The sequence below is a fragment of the Xenopus laevis genome, chromosome 6S (genome assembly GCF_017654675.1).
Source record: "Xenopus laevis strain J_2021 chromosome 6S, Xenopus_laevis_v10.1, whole genome shotgun sequence".
Taxonomy (NCBI): Eukaryota; Metazoa; Chordata; class Amphibia; order Anura; family Pipidae; genus Xenopus; species Xenopus laevis.
The window spans coordinates 27267640-27284740 of NC_054382.1; the positions used below are offsets into that span (position 1 = coordinate 27267640).

Below are 17101 nucleotides of genomic sequence, written 5' to 3' on the forward strand. Positions count from 1 at the left end.
GATAGTTTGGACCACTGACTACCGTCCAGGTTCCTCCAACATAATTGTTTTAATCCTGTTCACTTACCTGAATTAAAGGGGTAAATAAAGCTGGCCATACAACTGAAGATCTTTTGCCTAATATGATCACCTCATCATCATGGAGGCCAATGTAAGTCATTGGTATTGAAACCGCAGACTTTCTCTGAATGGGCCAAATCAGCGCGTCTGTGTCCTTGTCAAAGGAGAAGGAAACCCTGTAAGGGGGGGGGAACATAACCCCCCCCCCCAGGGAAATGCCCCATACTTACCCCTCGTCGCAGATTCAGGCAGCGGACTTCATGGCATCCATCTTCCGGGTGCTCGGTAAGCCTACTGGGAGATCTCCATCAATTTCGACGCATGTGCAGTTGTCGAAAACCGGCAAATTGCTCCAAATGCGCATTTGCCGACATACCGATCTCCCAGTCAGCTTACTGGGGACCCGGAAGATGGATGCCGTGAAGTCTGCTGCCTTTTCTGGAAAAAAAAAATACCGGCCTTCCTATATATTTCAGGGTTTTTTTTCTACAGGGTTTCCTTCTCCTTTAAGTGTGACTCAGGGTGCAGAATAGTGGATGTGTATGTGCCCTGCTAAGAAGATTTGATGAGAGGGGAACACTGGAATATCACAGAAATGTAATTGTAAGCCCATTAAAATGTGGCCTTGTTTTATTATGGCTTTAGGGCAGGACTCCACGGACGATTGCACAGCACGTCGGATCGCAGCGGAATTGTCCGTGTAGTCCTGCCCTTTATTGTGCTAGAATAAAAACCAAATCACAGTTCTCTTTTTAGGGCCTATTTTTTTCCCCCCCATTTTCAAGAGCCATTCCCTAACTATTATTATTATTATTATCAACATGTATTTATATAGCGCCAACATATTGTGTAGCACTGTACAAAAATACTGCTCCAGGAGCCACATTTATTAAAAAAAAAAAAAAAAGCTTTTCTAAGAAAATACATATGTACAATTCAGAAAAATTTAATACAATACATTATGATGTTGGCTATGAAAACATCATCATAAAAATTTCAGAAATGACATTGGAAATAACATCTCAAGTAGACATTCAGTGATCTGACAGTTGAAGCTCCACCCTGTCTCCTTATGTAACAATTTGTTGACCACTCCAAAGCAAGCATTTATACAAAGTTACAAATAAGGGGGTACAAGTACTCAAGTTACTTAACGCACTATAGCTTACAAAGGGTCAAGCTTCATTTTCTTCATAGATGTGTTGACGCAAAGTTATGTTCATGCAGAAACATGCACTGAGCTTTTGGAGAAAGACAGGTCTTTATCAGTCTTGAGTTTGTCTTTAATTCTGCTTCATTCATTTGCACTGTGCCCAAAGGGATAGTACTGAGGAAATTCATGGATTATTTTTAGTGCTTCATCATAGAGGGCCAGATCTGAAAGAAATGCAGATTAGACGCTCTGTAAAAAGTGCAACACTAATGCATTTTGAATACACAACCTATAAACGGTATAATTTGCACTTACAAACAATACTTTACTCTTCAGTCTCCAACTACAGTTTACCCATGGCGCCAAGCATTTATACAAAAACTCCCAATATATGCCTAATTAGCTGAAGGGACCATTGGTTAAACTTACCTGCCACTGGCAGTTTTTAGCCCCTTTAAAGGAAAACTATACCCCCCAAACAATGTAGGTCTCTAAAAATACATTGCATAAAACAGCTCATATGTAAAACCCTGCTTCTTGTAAATAAACCATTTTCATAATAATGTACTTTTTTAGTAGTATGTGCCATTGGGTAATCATAAATAGAAAACGGACATTTTAATAAAATCCCCTGGGATCCTAAGATTCACGTTGCACACAAACCAAACATGCCATACATGTTCGGTCATTTGAGCCAATGACAGGCAAAGTTCTGTCTTTTGCTTCCACACTTCTTTCTGTTAGTTCTAGTATTTCTGGTCAGGTGATCTGAGGCTGCACAGAGACCATCACAAATAGTAGTTCAAAGAGCAATATAAGTATATATAAGTGTTGCTTAAAGGGGTTGTTCACCTTCAAACAACTAGTTGGTTTCAGATAGATCTCCAAAAATAACGACTTTTTCCAATGATTTTCTATTTTCTATGTGTGACGGTTTTTCTAATATTGAAGTGTAAATTGTCATTTCTCTCCTTCTGAAGCAGCTCTGGGAGGGGGGGGTCGCCGACCCTGTAAACTGTTCTAAATTTATACATTTCTTATAGATTAGCTGCATTACTGCAAGCTATAACACTATTTATTTGGTAGAATGTTTTACCATACCCGAGTAAAAAGTTCTTGAAGCTCTCTGTTTAGGATAGCAGCTGCAGTATTAGCTTGGTGAGACATCACTTCTTGACTAAGTCTTTCCTTGCTCACTTATAGCTCTAGGCTCAGATTACAGCAGAGAAGGGAGGGGGGAGGAAGAGGAGCAAACTGAGCATGCTCAAGGCCGTGCCCTGGAGATTTAAGCTGAAGGCAGTAAGTCTGAAACAGAAGCCCATGTATACACAATAGAAGGAAAGAAATGGAGTTTCTTTTGACAGAGGACTCCAAGCAGCACTACTTTGAGGGTTTACTGGTATATTTAGGTGGATATTTCTGATACATCCCATTTAAGTGCTTACCATCACAGAATAGACAACACTGAAATAAAACTTACCATTATGCAAATGTAGTATATTATACATTTCTGAACAGTAATCTTCTAAAAATACACTGCACAACCAACTGGCTTCGATAAAGTTTTCTACCGTCACAAGTGCATTGCAGGTGGTAGAGAAGCAGGGCAGCTGCAAAAAGTGCCTCTGGCAAATGCCCTGAGGAGAACATTGACTACCCTCCAGGTTCCTCCAACATTTCACATGAGAAAAAGGACAGTACAGTGATGAAGTGTAGAGTACAGGTGTACAGCGCAAAGGTGAAGAAGAGGTTATCAGGAACTCAACAGAGGACAGACAAGACTGAAATGTGTCCATGGAATGTTTATGCATTAACACAATTGTGAAAGCTGCTTTATCTTACTGAGGGCTACCAATATCTTAGGCAACCCCAAGGGAATTAAGTGGTTATGGGTTTTTTTTCTCACACACAGGTGCTCCATTTCAGAAAAACCATCTCAGAGGTTTCTCTATAGCAGAAAGATAATGTTAACTGCCCTTCCCAGGGAAATCTTAGCGTAGACAAGAAAGGTAAGATGATGGCGGCACAGCCATGTTCTAGAGCAGTGATCCCCAACCAGTAGCTTGTGAGCAACATGTTGCTCTCCAACCCCTTGGATGGTGCTCTCATTGTCCTCAAAGCAGGTGCTTATTTTTGAATTACAGGCTTGGAAGCAAGTTTTTATGTGCCAGTTCACATAGGGGCTACCATATAGCCAATCACAGCCATTATTCGGCCACCCAAGGGCCTTTTTCATGCTTGTGTTGCTCCCCAACTATTTTTACATTTGAATGTGGCACACGGGTAAAAAAGGCTGGGGACCCCTGTTCTAGAGACACCCCATGAGTTTCCTTTAATAGACTGCGACAAATAGCTTTCACTCACCAAAAGTGCTTACATCGTCCCGAAATGGGAAATAAGATACTCCCATGATTGTTGCTTTTGGTGTAACTTTGCCAATTACTTCTATAATTCCAGAAATCTCCTCCTCCAGCTGCAACAAAAGGAAAAATAGGTTGCATTATTATAAAGCAATTAAAGATACATTTCCATAAAGCATCTCTTAATTTCAATAACAGAGGGAGAAAACGTGTTACAAATTAGCATTATCCTATTTATACACTCGGCAAATAAAAGATTTAAAATCTTAACTGAATTTGAAGAAAACGCATTACTCCTATATAGCACCAATATAACCCTTTTTTCTCTCAACTCAATGTATTTTCATTGAATGATCCATAATCTCTTGAGACCTTGTGGGTCAGTGTTTATTTTCAGGAACAATGCTTGTGTTTTACATTAGCTAGGTTACCATGTACTGGACTTTTTTTTTTTTTTTTTAATTTGAGCTCCTCAATAAATATATAGGTCAGCTCCTAAATTAAAACAGTAGAACCCCCATCCTATGTTTTTCAGGGGACCAGAAAAATGGTGTAAAATCCAGGAATATGCGTTATGCATAATATATAGGTGGGACCACAAAACAACAATGTGAAATAAGGGAAAACTAAAATCAGGGGATGCAAAATTGAGGTTTCACTGTATAACATTTGTAGCATAGATTAGTACCCAAATTAGCAGTAGGAAATATTAGGGATACACCAAATCCACTATTTTGGATTTGGCCAAACCCCCGAACCTTAGCGAAAGATTTGGCCGAATACCGAACCCGAATTTGCATATGCAAATTAGAGGTGGAATGGGAAAAACATTTTTTACTTCCTTGTTTCGTGACAAAAGGTCACTCGATTTCCCTTTGCATATGCAAATTAGGATTTGGTTCGGCCGAATCCTGCTGAAAAAGGCCGAATCCTGCATTCGGTGCATCCCTAGTAAATATACTGAGTGTACATACAAACTTAAAGGGCAGATTCTAAATAAGATAGCTACTTCACAAATGCCTGCAGGTAGCTAGAACTACACAGAGACCCCATTAACAAATTGGTCTCCCATTTGGTCATAAATTTTTGTTCTCATCAAAATCCATTTAAATACTGAATCAGAAGGGTAATAAAAGCAACACATTTTGCGCCAGTTCAAGTAACCGAATATATATGTAATAAGGAATATCCAGGACTCTAAATTAAATTGAAGAAAACCCAAAAACATACAGTCTACAGTGCTGGCACTAACATGAGGGGCAATGCTCTAGATTCCACAATATAAAGTAAATAATGGGTAAATGACTTGCACACACAATTCCCTCACTATACATACGCTGTTATACATACCGGTTCATTAAACTCAACTGTAGCATTTTTGCCTGCCCCGTCTGATAGAACAATGGATGTCCCAGTTGGGTGAACCTGTGTAAATATCTAACATGTTGTTACAGAATTAACATAAAAATAGATATAAAGTGATACTGATTAATAAAAAAAAAAAATTCAAAATATTAATGTACATTAAAAGTTACCTATAGGTCATACTGATCATTTTTGCTTATAGTTCTGCTTTTGTAAGTAATTGTTAGTTGTAGTTCTTAAACCTGACTGTTTTGCCAACCTGACTGTCCCTTCTTAACCTGTCAGTTAGAGTTCCTAATGCTAACGGACTCCTGCTGCACAAATATGACAGCCCCCTCATAGAGGAACATGGGGATAAGAAAGGTAATGTAAAAGCATCAGGCAAATACTTATGGCAAAATTATAAATAGAATTCAAAGGCAATGTTATTATAGATATATATATAAAAAATATATATATATTTTCTGGTGTTAGTATCTCTTTAATAGCTTGTCCAATCCCTAAAGCAGCTCCCCATCTCTGTTTTTGTTTTTTTAAACTGATGATGCAGCTCTAGCCACCCTAGTGCTTAAAACAATAAATTATTTTCTATTTTACTTTCAGAATGTCATTGAAATATTTCTTAGTTCTACCCTAGTGCCAGCAATTAGTTTGAATGCCAACTTAGGTTAGACGTTCTGAAGCAATAAAACAAAAAGACAAAGGCATCTCCATTAGTTCACGTTTTAGCTTGTTACATTTATAGCTACATAATATAACATGTTCTGCCCTAGCAGCCACAAACAAGCAGCACTGTTGGGCTACAGTTTACCGTTGCCATTTTAAAGGAGAAAAACTTAAAACATAAAAATCCCCTACCCTTTGTAGACCCCCTCCGTCCTGCCCCTTAGCCTAGGTGGTACCTGGGGTAAATGCCCCTAACTTTCTACTTACCCCTTACTGCAGATTCTGTCCCTCGCAGCCATCATCTTTCTTTTATTGTTTTTCAGGACATTTTTTGACTTTCGGCACATGCGCAGTTATTTGGGATCGGGAAATTACTCCAACTGTGCATGAGCCGAAAACGAAGGTCTGCTTCCGAAGTTTAAAGAAGAAAAGAAGATGGCTGCCGTAAACTGCGGGGGAAAGAATCTGCACCGAGGGGCAAGTAAAAAGTTAGGGGCATTTGCCCCGGGTACCACATAGACGGGGGGGGGGGGGAGAGGATACTACAAAGGGTAGGGTTTTTTATGTTACGAGTTTGTTTCTCCTTTAAAGGAACAGTAACATCAAAAAACAAGTTTTATAGTAATGAAAATATAATGCAGTGTTACCCTACACTGGTAAAACTGCTGTGTTTGCTTAAGAAACACTAAACTATTGTTTATATAAATAAGCTGCTGTGTAACAATGAGGGCAGCCATTAAAAGGAGAAAAGGCTCAGGTTACACAGCAGACAGCACATAAGCTCTGTCTGTCTAATGGTGTTATCTGTTATCCATTAGTTAACCTGTGCCATATAGCCGTTTTTTTAATTTCCGCCATTGCTCCACAGCAGCTTGTTTATATGAACTATAGTAGTGTTTCTAAAGCAAACACATCAGTTTAACCAGTGCCGGGCAACAGTACATGATATTTTCACTACTTTAAAAAACTTTCATTTTTGGGTGTTACTGTTCCTTTAAGGCAGACCCTCTTCTCTCCGTCTTCCAGTCTCTCCATTACACCACTCTATGGTTAATCAGGCCCTAGTAACCAGATAGCTGCTGAAATTCATGACAGAAGAGCTGCTGAACATAAAAGTAAATAAAAAAAAAAACCACTTTACACATCATCCTAACTGTAAAATTAAAGGAAAACTACCCCTTTAGCTACTGTACAAGTGCAGTTCCCCAAACAACATTCGAGCTGTTGTGCAATAATAATAATAGATGTAGAACAGACGAAGGCAAGAAGCTCATCTCATATACACAGAACTCCTTCCGAGTCTTACCTTATCTACCCGGCCAACGAAGCACACGGGACTGCCCACATTCTGAGCCAGCATGCTGCTGTTAATGCGGACCTTGGAAGCATCGAACATATCAGCCATCGTAAAGTAAACTCGTGAGAGGCGCAATGGCGGGAAACTTTTTCCGGACGTACCAGTGACTTCCAATACCAGTGACTTCCAAACAGGGCGCCGGAAAGCTAGCCAATCAGTAGAGGGAGTTGCTGACACATTGTCCCGCCCACAAAAAGCCAAGGTTAGAAGCGCTATGATTGGATATGGCAGATGCAATCATTCAGGCCTAAAGTGGAAAGGGTTTCTGGGCATGTTAATATATAATGTACTTAAAACAATTGTGTGCGTGCCCACCTTAGTATTATATCGATATATCCTATGAGTTGCTGAAATGCATTAGTAGGTTTCACAGCAGGTCTGGACTGGGATTCAAAATATGTAGGTCCTGGCATTTCTACTACACAGAGAGGCCCAAACAGCCCCTTAAACAGTGACTATCAGTGACATCTTACAACAGCCCCTCGGGCATTTTCCAGGCTACACAGCTTGCCAGTCCAGGCCTGTTTCACAGCTACATTTGTGTTAATGTGAATAAGTAGCTAGTGTGACATTCCCAGACTGCCCTACATATAACAACTAGCTGTGTTGCCGTTTACATTTCAGAAAGTTTTGGGGGTGTTTTGCCTTGGGGTGTTGCCATCCAGGGGCGTAACTACAGAGGAAGCAGACCCTGCGGCTGCAGGGGGCACAGGTAGGGTTGCCACCCTGCCGGTATTTTACTGCCTAGCCGGTAAAACACCTGCCAAGGCCGGTGCCGGTATTACAAATTTACCGGCAATGTAGCTGCTGGTAAATTTGTAATACTCCTAACAAAAGCCCTTGGCCACCTCAACCCGCTCAAAAGTTACTTTTTTTTTGCTCTCTCCAGGCCCATCGCATGTTTAGGCCCCGCCTCTTTATATCATGACACGCCCCTTTTTTACTGCACACCCGCACACTTTTACGTTACACCCCGCCCACTTTCACATCAAGGCCCGCCCATTTGCTACCGCCCCCCACCAGCCGGTAAGTATTGTTTTAAAAGGTGGCAACCCTAGGCACAGGAGGCATAGGGGGCAACATGAGGCCCACATAATGGGTAATTTCAATATTTATTGGTAAAACAGGGCAATCTCTGGATATGTTGGGGGCCTTAAAATGAATTTGCTGTGGGGCCCAGTAACATCTAGTTATGCCACTCCATTCCAAAACCAGTTGAGGCCAATTGTTGCCATGCCAATCAAGGCACAGTGACACATTTATTTGAAGAAGGTTTATATCTTATTTGTTATGGAAAATTGTATCTGTCTGTCCCTTTTGTCAGAAACAATGTAGCAGAAGCCGGCTGATCTGCTTATTTGTTTCAAGAGTCAGCTCCAGCAGTGTTGACAAATACCACTGCCATTTGCAATTACACATATAGAAAACTTAAAACCAGTGGCATTTTTTTAATCAGTGTATGTTGAACAGTTGCTTAGAATTTCACTTTCTCTCATGCCTCTGCTGTAGGCTTAGCCCCACCCCTTCCCATATCAGCCGTCACATACAGCCCCTCCCATTCCTGTGACTCCAAAGAGGGTCCTTTCCAGCACTGGACACCAGCACCCGTCTTGAGCCTTATGTGTGTATGTGTACAGTGTGTACTCCTGTGGGTCAGATCTGCAACGTACTGTCGTTCTCTTCATAACACGTCTCTTGTGCCTATTCAGTGTAACCTTATAGGGCATCATAATAACACCATGATTATACTATCGGCAATGAACTACAATTCCCAGCTCTCCAGGGCAGTCTGTGACGTGCAGTAACTACCTGAATGAAGACTATTTTCCTATTAATAACATTGGTATCAAGCATCATTTTTACCGGCCAGGCAGGTAAAATACCGGCCAGGTGGCAACCCTATTGGCAACAACCCCAATAATAGTCTGTAGCAAGACATTTTCCTTTTTCCTCTGCCTCTCCAGAAATGGAATGCCCAGTGCTGGTTGGAGGGATCAGCACCTCTCCCAAAATACTGCAGCAAGAAATTTACCCAACACTTTAGGCAGGTGTAGCAGGAAGATCCCATTCACGTTTATTAAGTCACGTAATGTAATGTTTCGGGGGCGTACACCTTCGTCAGACATTTCAATAATGCCAAAACCCTACCTATGACTCACTAAACTTTAAGCTTAAATACTCTATCCTTTTTGTGACCTGCAAACTGTGGCTTTCCATCTTGGGGCCTCCCCGGGCCCCTGACTGCATTAGCCTCTTGATGGTGGCTTAGCTACAACCTAAAGGCAGAGGCAATTATGCCGGGGGAGCTTTAATCTCTCATGTGTATATATATATATATATATATTTATTTATTTATTTGAAACATTTACCGACATGAATAAGTGCTGAAAACCACCAATTGTAGCAGAGCACTCTGTTAAAAGGTATACATTTTATTAATACATTCGATTACAAATAAGTGTCCACACACTTCATGGAAAATGTCAGACCTCGGACGCTTGTTTGTAATCGAATGTATTAATAAAATATTAATATTATTATTTTAACTGAAACATTGGTGGTTTCTGTGATGTTCCGGAGTCCGCTGCTACGATTGGTGGTTTTCGGTGTTAACCATCCTGTTAGCGACGGACTCGGGCAGGCAACACCCAGATCAGAATATCGATCTAGTAAGCTGTGAATCCATTATGTATAATTTGAAGCTATTTGGAAGGAGACTGCTCTAGATTCTAAATGTAGGGTTTGGGGCGGATTGCACCAGAATCACTAGGAGTAAACGGTGAGCAGCCCAGAAGATTTAACATTTAAGCTTGCCTTTCCAGTGATTGTGATTATTTGATTTACGAGGAAACTCTCATTTTGGGTGCTGGGAATATTGATTGACATGAATAAGTGCTGCCATACTTAGTTATCTGAAATACATACCTTATTCATACAAAAAAGAGCTGCATAATGCTTACATTTTCTACAATGCAAACAGCTCCACATTGCCTCTTGGTGGAATAACTAGAGCTGCCATTGGAGGGAATAGGGGTTACTCCAGTCATGGCTACATGGTAGAACAGGTCCAAACAGACATTAGAATTTGTTTCTAAGGCCAAGAATGGGCGTGGATGGGGTTTTGGCATAATTGGAGCATATTATAATAGATTTCCCATTTAAGCCATGGTCTCATGTTAAACCCATCACAAAATGCCATTCCCTGGGCTGTCATCAGTATCATGGGACCCCATACTACTTAGTTAGCAGGGCTCTCCCCTCAGCAGACACACCCATACCTCCCAACTGTCCCTTTTTCGGAGGGACAGTCCCTCTTTTGACAGCTCAACCCACAGTCCCTCATTTGTACTGAAAAAGTCCCTATTTTCTCTGCACTGAACAGCCAGAAAAAGAAACAAAGTTTCTAACTTAATTGGCTTTTAGCAGAGAGCCCAGAACAGCTAACGAGTGCAAATAAGATACTTTGTAACAATTTTGAGACACAAAAACACAGTTTAGATAAGGAGAAATATTTTCAAACTTTCATAACCTGCCAAATTTTGTAAAACAAACATGGTAATTAGGGGGTGTGGCCACCGAAAGGGGTGTGGTCAAAAAATTGTTGCGCTACGTGCAGAAAAAAAAAATTTGTCCCTCTTTTTACTTCCAAAATGTTGGGAGGTATGCACACCTAGTATTAGTGCATGAGTCACATGGGCAAAATACACCCAAATCTCGCCCCCTTCATGATCGAAGAATCTAATTTTTATGTGTGTTTAAACTAACAGCATTGTGAAAATGTTTGCACCGTTGAAAAATGTAAAAAATCGACAGCTCTTTTTTTTCCGATAAGATATGTATTACAGATAGATGTGCCTTTGGATTATTTTCTATAGATCATTTCCATACATGCAAGGTGTATTTTTTTCAATGGAGCCCCATTTTATGTGTTGCCACATTTATATGAGAGATGCTAATATGAATAGGAGAGGCCTGGATAGAAAGATAAAAAATACAAAATACAATAACAGTAAAACCATAGTCTCACAGAGCAATCATTTTGTGACTGTGGGGGTCAGTGACCCCAATTTGACAGCTGGAAAGAGGCAAATTTGCTGTAGTTACGACATTCTACACCATACTAAGATAAAAGTGAACTACCCCTTCTAAGGGGGTTTCCTTGTCCTTTAACTTACTGTTTGAGAAGCTCATCAACCAATGTTTGGCAGCCCCAGCAATGAACCAACATTTTAATGGCAAGCTGAAAGTAAAATAGATAATTGTTGATTCTTTTGTTCTGCTTTTTTGCCACATATATTTTTTTTAATTCAAATGTTCCATATCCATAGGATTCCATATGCATTCCCTTGCATTTATTTAACTTCCACTTTTAATAAAGCTTTAATAAATAAATAAAGCTTCCAGCTTTTAATAAAATAACACTTGCATAATGCAATCATTATTTGCCGGTGAAGATAACTCTGTGGCCATTCTTTAGAGTAGACCTTCACTTTAAAAATGCCAGACCTTCACTGTAGCCCTGCTCATCATAGGTTTAATATAATTAGCTCTTGGGTGCACTGCTTTTATCTGCTAGCTATTCTAGTTTGAATTCCTTTACTCTATTTTATTGCTTATTTGCTAACTTGCCCTGTGGCCATAAACTGATCCTTACACAGTTAAAGAAGAAATTAACCCTAACCCCCATCCACCTCTCTCTACTGCCCTCTCCAAGTGTACTTGTATGATGACCTACTATAAATCTACAGAGTTGTGCAGCGAAGTTCAAAGTCACCATCTTTTGTTTGTTTGTGATCCTCTTCTGTGAGAGCGACAACATGGATCTTAGTGGAGCATGCATAATTCAAACTATGTCCTGAATAAGCTTCTACTGCAGATGCTCCCGCAAAATCCGTATTGCCAACTGACAGACGTGGGTCAGAAGATGCTGAGACTTTCACATATTTAGGTTATGCAACTGGTGTAATATTAGTCAAACATCATATACTCGGATTACAGTCGTATTTAAGCAGACCATATAATTTCAGAACGTATAGCTTTTTATCAAAATTATTTTTCATAAATTCAGACCTTGATAAATAACCCCCCAAAAAATCATTGGGTCTTCTCCCATTGACTTATATGCAATCTCGACAGGTCTGAGATGCCGGAATTTCAGATTCAGACATTTCCATCCTAAGGGTTTAATAAATTCCTAAAAATTCGCGATTTTTTAAAAGTCCCATTTTATAAAAACAAATGTGCATTTGGTGTTTAGTAAATAACCCCCTTAGTGGCATATTTATATTTATATTAAGAATCGAATTTGTGAGTTGTGTGAGGGCATTTCTACCTCTGCTAAACTAGAATTTCAGATGCTTGGGTATTTATGAAAAAATCTGAATTTCAAAAACTCAAATGAAAAACAATAGGGAAAAAACGCTAATGATCGAGTTCATGTCCCAAAAAAACTGGAATCGCTAGAATTGATTGGGGTTATGTCCTGAAAACTCAAATTGATTGAGTTTTTGGATAAAAACCATCAAATCAACCAAAAAACCTTGCCTAGGACAACTCCCATTGACTTATACATGACCTTGCCAGCTTTTAGATCTCGAATTGTTACATTTGGATTTGTGAGGGATTTTTTGGCTTAAGAAATACCAGACATTCGAGTTTTTTCGAAAATATAACTCGAATGTGTGTATTTGGGTGCAAAAAAATTTGAATTGTGGAAAAAAATTGAATTCGATTTTTGTTAAATCTGCCTCTTAGTCTTCCCCAATAAGACTTCATTATTTTTTATAGTTTAATACTGCTAATATCTTGCAAGCAGATTGGAAAAGTTATTAGAATTTAAATAATAATTTGTTTTAAGTACATTAGAGGACATTATAGACAAATACCAGGGGATCTTTTTACCCATAAAGTGGATCACCGTACCAGAGGCCACCCCTTCAGACTAGAAGAAAAGAACTTTCATTTGAAGCAACGTAGGGGGTTCTTCACAGTCAGGACAGTGAGGTTGTGGAATGCACTGCCGGGTGATGTTGTGATGCTGATTCAGTTAATGCCTTTAAGAATGGCTTGGATGATTTTTTGGACAGACATAATATCAAAGGCTATTGTGATGCTAAGCTCTATATTTAGTATAGGTATGGGTATATAGAATTTAATTGAAAGTAGGGAGGGGTGTGTGTATGGATGTTGGGTTTTCATTTGGAGGGGTTGAACTTGATGGACTTTTTTCAACCCTATGTAACTATGTAAATAAAAGAAAAAGCTTATAGGCATGTCCATTTTAAGCCTCCTAATTACCTTGAAGGAAGAATTTTAGCCATGTATTTTTAGAATGTGACTGAATGGTTGGGTGTAATACAAGAAGCCCTTGGTTATAAAGATTCCAAACACATTCCAGAAGCTATCAACCTACAGTTAATCCTTGTTAGCTTGACAGAGTGTTTTCATTTTAGCAGTATGTCTAAGACATGAAGCCCAACCTTGTTTGTGACAAATCTGTTGAGAATTCCATGGGTCTGTTGACGATACTGTGGTTCATACACAATTCATTAGTTGATCTATATAGAGTCGAATGCCTATCTAGAGTCTGTACTCTACATTCTTTGTTCTGCAGTATTATGGTTATAACGTTCTGTCAAATTCATATTCTAAAATATATGAAAATTCTTAATATATACTGGGCCTTTACTGTATGGTCCCTTCTCAGTTTCTGCCTACACAATCATGGGTTACAGCACAATAAAATTAAGTATAATATGAACTTAAGACTTCATTCTTAGTGGCCAAATCTAGTCTTGCTCAATCTAGCTTTGGGAACCCACTTTCATATATGAATTTTAGTGATGTATATCCTGTACATTTACAATGTAAATATAATAATGACTTATTTCAGTTGGATGCCTCAGATTAGTGTCTTTATACCTTATTTGTTTCACACAGTAGCTAACTCTTTGTGTATATCGTACAAAACTATTTTTCGTAAGATATTCAGTGCGTGTATGGTGTCAGATGAGCTGACCGATATTGCCAGAAGACTTGGATATCGGTCGGCTCGTTGATTGGCTGGGTGTAAAATTTTGAGGGTACCTGAACATTGCCCATTGTTACAGGTGGAATTCTATTGTTTCTACTTGTGAATCTGACGATTCAGCTCTACACGTGTGTATTGAAACAAACAAACTTTCTTGGAAAGATCTTTCCCAGTAAAGATTGTAGTTGTAACATCTATGGCAGGCTTGGATAATTCTCAACATTTGATATTTTTTACAATAGCGATTAAGGTATTGGAGATCTAGCTGTATATGTCTACAAGCCCTTTGTACTCACTACTATATATATTATATATATATATTATATTTTACATTGTATACATAATTGGATTTGGATCACCCTACCTCATGTCCAACATCAAATGAACCCAATAGCATTTTTTTCCCACCAATATGGATTCATTCAGCTTAGTTAGAACAAGTACAAGATTCTGTTAAATTTTTATAGAGTAAAATGACATCACATTTTAATTATTTGCTTAAAAGAAACTATGTCTTCCTCTAATTCTGAGCTTTCTGGATAACGGGTTTCAAGATAGCAAATCCCATACCTGTAAAATTATATCACTTTCAAAAATTTGAATTATTCGCTTAAAAGAAACTATGTCTTCCTCTAATTCTGAGCTTTCTGGATAACAGGTTTCAAGATAACAGATCCCATACCTGTACAGGTGAGGGACCTGTTATCCAGAATGCTCGGGACCTGGGGTTTTCCGGATAATGGATGTTTCTGTAATTTGGGTCTTCATGCCTTAAGTCTACTAGAAATTCATTTAAACATTAAATAAACCCAATAGGCTGGTTTTGCTTCCAATAAGGACTAATTATATCTTAGTTGGGATCAAGTACAAGCTACTGTTTTATTATTACAGAGAAAAAGGAAATCATTTTTAAAAATGTGGATTATTTGGATAAAATGGAGTCTATGGGAGACAGCCATTCTGTAATTCGGAGCTTTCTGGATATTGGGTTTCTGGATAAGGGATCCTATACCTGTACTGAAAAATTAAATGGCTGCTGCTCTGGTTACAGCCACTAGGTGGTAGTAGACGACATCTTTACATTGATAAGCACAAGACTACATTTTTGTGCATATAATATTCATGTGAACATTACCAATGAAAATTATTTTGCAATGCTTTTTCTGAAATGTATATTAATGCTAATGTGATAATTACCTGTATGCAAAGGAATGATATACAGTTGTAGCCTCTAGTTTCATTAAAGGGGAAAAAAGGCTACAGTTATGTTCACATTTAGTATAATAGACATTAGGGAGGGGCCTTTTTTGCTCAAAACTTTCAAATTCAAATTGTGAGTTATCCAAACTCAATTGGAGTTTTAATTTTGTGCTTTATCATACTCGAATTTGACTATTCGCCACTAAAACCTGCTGAATTGCAGTATAAGTCGATGGGAGAGGTCCAAGGATCATTTTGGGGTTGTTTGCAGCCTTCCTGACATTTGAGTTTTTTTTAATTAGATTCTAATTAGAGTTTTTCTAATTCAAATTAAATTCGATTCAAGTTTTCAGGTTGATCAAATTCGTCTAAGCTCAGAAAATTTAATTTTAATATTAAATTTCGATTGGTCGAATTGTGAGTTTATGGGATTTTTATAAAAACTCACATGAATTCGACCCTTGATAAATGTGCCTCTAGGTGTCATTTACATTTATTTTGGTATTTATATGTGTGTGTGTGTGTATAATTATATATTTATTTATGCTTTATTGATTGTGCAACTACTTATGATTTCTGGCACAAGCAAGTTCCCTATGGGGCAAATTTACTAAAGGGCGAAGTGACTAACGATGGCGTAAATTTGCCAGCGTGATGTAATTTCGGAATTTTGCAGATTTACTAACAGTCGCTGGCTTAACTTCGCTAGCGAAGGAGATAGACTCTAGCGCTACTTTGCTCCCTAATGCCAGGTGAATTTTCGCTCTGGCGAAGGGATATAACTGCGCAAATTCACTAAGATGCGGATTTTACTGAACGTTACCTCTTGCACCAGACTTGCCTTCGCCACCTCAGACCAGGCAAAGTGCAATAGAGTAGATAGGAGTTCCTCAAAATTATGAAACAACTCCGATGCAGTTGAACTGCAGACTTTCAGCTTTAATTCAGTGGGTTAAGAGAATGGTCTAGAGCAGGGGTCCCCAACCTTTTTTATCCATGAGTCACATTCAAATGTAAAAAGAGTTGGGGAGCAACATGAGCATAAAATAGTTTCTGGAGATGCCAAATAAGGGCTGTGATTGGCCACTGGTAGCCCACAGGAGTCTCTTTTTGACAGTACACCTTGTTTTTATGCAACCAAAACTTGCCTCAAAGCCAGGAATTCAAAAATAAGCACCTGCTTTGAGGCCACTGGGAGCAACATCCAAGGGGTTGGGGAGCAACATCCAAGCGGTTCGGGAGCAACATGTTGCTCACGAACCACTGGTTGGGGATCACTGGTCTAGAGAAAGGTCTTAGGCAAAGACCGAAACGTTGACCTGTTTTTAAAGATGTACTTAATAAAGAAAGAGATTTTTTAACTTTCTAAAGGCTCCTGGTGTGCACCTCGCTTTTTTGTTATTTGTATACTGCTAATGAGAGTAGCACCATATCATTTGATGTATGGCACTTTTGGATTTGATTTGATTAAATGCTTAAAATTTGCAGCGTTGCATGTACAGTAAATATATAGTTAATCATACATGCGGTATTCCTGGGTGTGCAGGACACTTCTCCATGAATTCTCCATCTTTCAACCTGCCTGTGCTGAAAAGAAACAACAGGCAGATATACAGAGACAAGTTCGTGCATGGTCAGAAGACAAACACACACTAGAATAAAAGTGGCTTTTAAATACTATCTTTAAAAATAGTGAAGGAGGTAGAAGGTATCAGGGTTGTCGGGTAATAATAAAGCTTTAACTGACATTAATCTCTCCAAGTAGTGCATAGTACAAAGTTGATAATGTTATAAATGTTGTGTAATATTCTTGTGAGGTGTAAACCATGAGCAACCAGAGCCCCAGCAATCAGATTTCTGATATTGCAAACTGGAGAGCTGCTAAATAAAAATCTAATTGACTCAAAAAC

General features: G+C 38.9%; 1 protein-coding gene across 1 annotated transcript; it reads right to left on the reverse strand.

The window, feature by feature from the left end:
- Positions 1-926: 926 nt before the first annotated feature.
- Positions 927-7015, reverse strand: rpa3.S (replication protein A3 S homeolog; the record flags this gene model as incomplete). The annotated part of the gene is given in 4 exon segments (NM_001093346.1): positions 927-1437; positions 3578-3686; positions 4924-4998; positions 6911-7015. Coding segments are annotated over 4 exon segments (366 nt in total). The 3' UTR covers positions 927-1354.
- Between the last annotated feature and the right edge of the window lie 10086 nt (positions 7016-17101).